General features: G+C 51.2%; 1 protein-coding gene across 1 annotated transcript; it reads left to right on the top strand.

The window, feature by feature from the left end:
• The first annotated feature begins 729 nt into the window (after positions 1-729).
• Positions 730-4,025, top strand: LOC118502430. The gene is made up of 2 exons (XM_036034658.1): positions 730-3,881; positions 3,959-4,025. The coding sequence occupies exons 1-2, from the start codon at positions 730-732 to the stop codon at positions 4,023-4,025; spliced, it is 3,219 nt and encodes a 1,072-aa protein (XP_035890551.1).
• Positions 4,026-4,328: the final 303 nt, after the last annotated feature.

Here is a 4,328-nt window from a genome sequence, read left to right as displayed (position 1 = left end):
CGATAAAGTGCAAATATAGTACTACTACGAAGTAAAGGAATCGACCACGTCCTTCTCCAATCTGAAAGAAACCCTTTTGAGGCAACCCGGCGCCCCAACATTTGGTCCATCCCGAACCGGATACCGGCCTACAGTCCCCGGTATCAGAAGCCTTCCCTGGTCAACCAGGCGACTAGTGGAAGCAAACCGTTCCAGATTACCGATCCGATCGGTACCCAAGCCTTCTCTGGTTAACCAGCCAACCAGTAGAAGCAACCTCTTTTCTGGTCAACCAGGCGACCAGTGAAGTGGTGTCCCCAGATTGCCGAGCCGATCAGTACCCAAGCCTTCTCTGGTTAACCAGGCAACCAGTAGAAGCAACCTCTTTTCTGGTCAACTAGGCGACCAGTGAAGTGATCGCTGACGATTAGTGCGCTAATCGGCCAGTTCCCAGTATCAGCCTTCCCTGGTCAACTAGGCGACTAGTGGAAGCAAATCCTTCCTACGAAACCATCCGTTCCCAACCTCTTTTCTGGTAAACCAGGCAACCAGTAGAAGCACACTATTACTTCTGGTTCAAGAAGTGGATAGTAAAGTCGTACTACACCCTATTATTCCATCCAACTCTAAGTGAGAAGCGTTAGCGTGGCTTTGAACAACGCTAAGTGTTGAGTGTAAAGCGTGCACGTGGCTTGAACAACGTGAAGTGAAATTATCAATACCAGTCGTCTGTGCATGTGACAAAACACCATGGGTCTGGATCATACACCAGAGAAAAAGGACGAGGAGACAGACCTCAAGCTCCGGATCCACCAGCGTGGCCAAATCAAGCGGAGAGTCACGCTCATCAACCGAAGCTTGATGGAAGCCGAAGACGACGCGACAAAAATGTCATTAACGCTGCTAAAGGTGTTCCAGAAAAAACTCGATGTACACTACCAAGAGTACACCGCAGTGCATCGGGAGATTTTGGAAGCATGTCCAGCATCGAAATTTGAGGAGCAGGACGAAATGTTGATGGCATTCGATTCCCTCCACATCGAGGCTTTGGAGAGAATCGAGCTTCTCTCCGCGAAGCTGACACCAACCCTTGCTCCCATCCATAGCACGGTCAACGCCCCGGTTATTGTGCAACAACAACCACTGCGAGCTCCCATTCCCAGCTTCGATGGGAAGGTCGAAAACTGGCCAAAGTTCCGGACAATGTTCGAAGACATCGTCGTTCGCAGCAATGAATCGGATGCAATGAAATTGCATCATCTGGACAAGGCGCTCATCGGTGATGCTTCTGGATGGATAACAGCAAAAATCATCCAGGACAACAACTTCCATCAGACGTGGAAACAGCTGAAGGACCAGTTCGAGAACCCCCGCGTCATCGTCGATACCCATCTGGCTGGTCTCTTGGAGCTGAAGCCTATCCCGAAGCGGAACCACAAGGACTTAATGGAGCTGGTAAAGACAATCCACCGGCACATTGGAGGTTTGGAATACCAAGGCATCCAAGTCGACGCCATGTCTGGTCTGCTGCTGACGAAGATCATCACTGCACGGCTAGACGACCAGACTCTGCAGCTGTGGGAACGAGCACAGGAACATGGCCAACTACCTGACTTCAACGAGACGATGAAATTCCTACAGAGCGAGTGCCAAGTACTGGAAAGGTTCCAGAATCGACCCCAGGCAGCTACCGGAAAGGAAGGAAGTCCCAAACCATCAACCAGTAAACTTCCGAGCCAGCGATCACACGCCGCGTCCCCTGCACCTTCATTACATTCCTGTTTCATATGCGGAGAAAGCCATCGCCACTTTGAGTGTCCAGTCTTTAACAAACTGGAACCAGCGAGACGCAGCGAGAAAGTGAAGGAACTAAAACTGTGCTTTAACTGCCTTCGCTCCGGCCATCGATCTAGGGAGTGCCAATCAAACAAGACCTGCTCAAAATGCCATCGAAAGCATCATACGCTGCTGCATGAAGACACCAACCCAGTACCTGCGAAGCCTACCATCCCCATGCCAAGGGTGACTACAACTCCAGCCGTGCAATTCGAGCAGCATCCAGTACCATTTTCCCATCCTTCAGCAAACACCGCCGTACCCAATAACCGACCGATTCAGCAGAAAACTGCGATGCTTATGACAGCCCTGGTAAACTTGAGGAACTCCCACAATTGTACGATACCCTGCCGTGTGCTGCTGGATTCCGGTTCACAAGTCAGTTTCGTCTCAAAGACACTCGCCGACCGCCTGTCACTGCAAAGGATTCCAACGCTTGTGCCCATCACCGGAGTGGGTGCTGTCAGAACCTGCGCCCGCGAGAAGATCAACGTTGCAGTGGAATCCAGATGTTCCAGTTTCTCAACTACCGTTGAGTGTCTGGTGATTCCCAAAGTGACAGGAGTCATCCCGACGACCCAGTTGGACGTTTCGAATTGGCCAATACCCCCAGATGTGTTCTTAGCTGACCCTGATTTCCATACGCCTGGCCAAATCGACATGTTGCTAGGCGTGTCCCACTTCTTGCGTCTGCTTAAATCGGCAAGGATGCAGCTACGAGATGACCTACCCGAACTTCAGGAGACGCACCTTGGATGGGTCGTTGCAGGAGACGTCGAGGAGCAAAAAAACGACCAGCAATGCTGCATCGCAACCACCGCATCACTTCCCGAGACCATGAAGAGGTTTTGGGAAGTAGAAGAGCTCGAGGATGCCGACGAACCCACGGAGCATGAAGTATGCGAAAGGAATTTCCTTGCCACCCACCGCAGAGACGAAGACGGAAGATATGTTGTTTCCCTGCCCTTCCGTGAGTTTCCGCCTCAGCTGAAGGACAACCGAGAGCTGGCCCTGCGCCGCTTCCTGTCACTTGAGAGACGTATGAAGAAGGATCATTCTTTGAAGCTTCAATATGCAAAGTTCATCGATGACTACGAAGCCCTCGGCCACTGTCATGAAATTAAGGAAGAATTCGACGCACCAAACCAGGCACGCTACTACTTGCCCCACCATGCAGTTCTACGGCCATCTAGTTCCAGCACAAAGCTCCGAGTAGTCTTCGATGCATCAGCAAAGGCTTCTATGGCCGATGCAGCACTCAACCAAGCGCTCATGGTAGGAGCAACGGTCCAAAACGACATCTTCGTCATCCTCGTGCGGTTCAGGAAGCACTTCATCGTGTTCACGGCCGATATATCGAAGATGTATCGGCAGATCAAGGTGATACCAGCTCACTCGTGCTTCCAGCGCATCTTTTGGCGTTCCGATCCAACACTCCCTCTGCGCGTTTTGGAATTGACCACGGTTACGTATGGAACAGCATGCGCCCCTTTCCTTGCAACCAGATGCCTGCTACAGCTGAGCAACGATGAAGCTACCTCGTTCCCATTGGCCGCCAAAATCATCCGAGAAGATTGTTACGTCGACGACATACTGTCTGGAGCAAGCACCGTACCAGAAGCCATCGAATGTCAGACCCAGCTCCTTAGCATCCTGAAAACCGCTGGATTCCCGGTCCACAAGTGGAGCTCTAATTCACCTGAACTGTTACAACGCATCCCTGAAGCTGATCGAGAGGAGCTGGTAACCGTGAGCGATGGCTGTGAAGGAGTGCTGAAAACATTGGGACTAACCTGGAGTCCACAACGGGATGAATTTGCATTCGTCACAAATCATCTTATCGAGCAGTCAAAGACACCTACAAAACGATCCGTTCTGTCGGAAATAAGCAAGTTGTTCGATCCGATAGGCCTGTTGTCGCCAGTGATCATAATCGCCAAGCTCATCATGCAGAAGATTTGGATGGCAGGAATCCCATGGGACACCTGCCTGGAAGGAGACCTGCTTCAGGAGTGGCTGCAGTTCCGGTCGTCCTTGCAGAACGTGAACAGCATTAGAATCCCGAGGTGCGTCGTGTCGCCGAATCACATCGCTGTGGAGATGCATGGATTTTCGGACGCTTCTAAATCGGCCTATGGAGCAGCATTGTATCTACGTTGCATCTTTCCCGACGGAACTGCGAGTCTTCGTTTAGTCTGCAGCAAATCTAAGGTTGCCCCTGTGAAGAAAGTCACCATTCCCCGCATGGAGTTGTTAGGAGCTTACCTTCTGGCGAAGCTGATTTCGAAGGTCTTGGGATCGTTCGACTTCAACATTCTTCACGTCGTCCTCTGGCTAGACAGCCAAATAGTCCTCGCCTGGCTTAAAAAGCCGCTTGCAACCCTGCAAGTATTTGTACGGAATCGCATCGAAAAAATCCGCCAACTCACCGAACCGTTGGGAATTCAGTGGAGATATATCTCAACGAAGGAGAATCCAGCCGACATAGTATCCCGAGGACTATTGCCAGAAGC

The sequence above is a fragment of the Anopheles stephensi genome, chromosome 2 (assembly GCF_013141755.1).
Source record: "Anopheles stephensi strain Indian chromosome 2, UCI_ANSTEP_V1.0, whole genome shotgun sequence".
Taxonomy (NCBI): Eukaryota; Metazoa; Arthropoda; class Insecta; order Diptera; family Culicidae; genus Anopheles; species Anopheles stephensi.
This window is presented reverse-complemented; position numbering and strand designations above follow the sequence as displayed.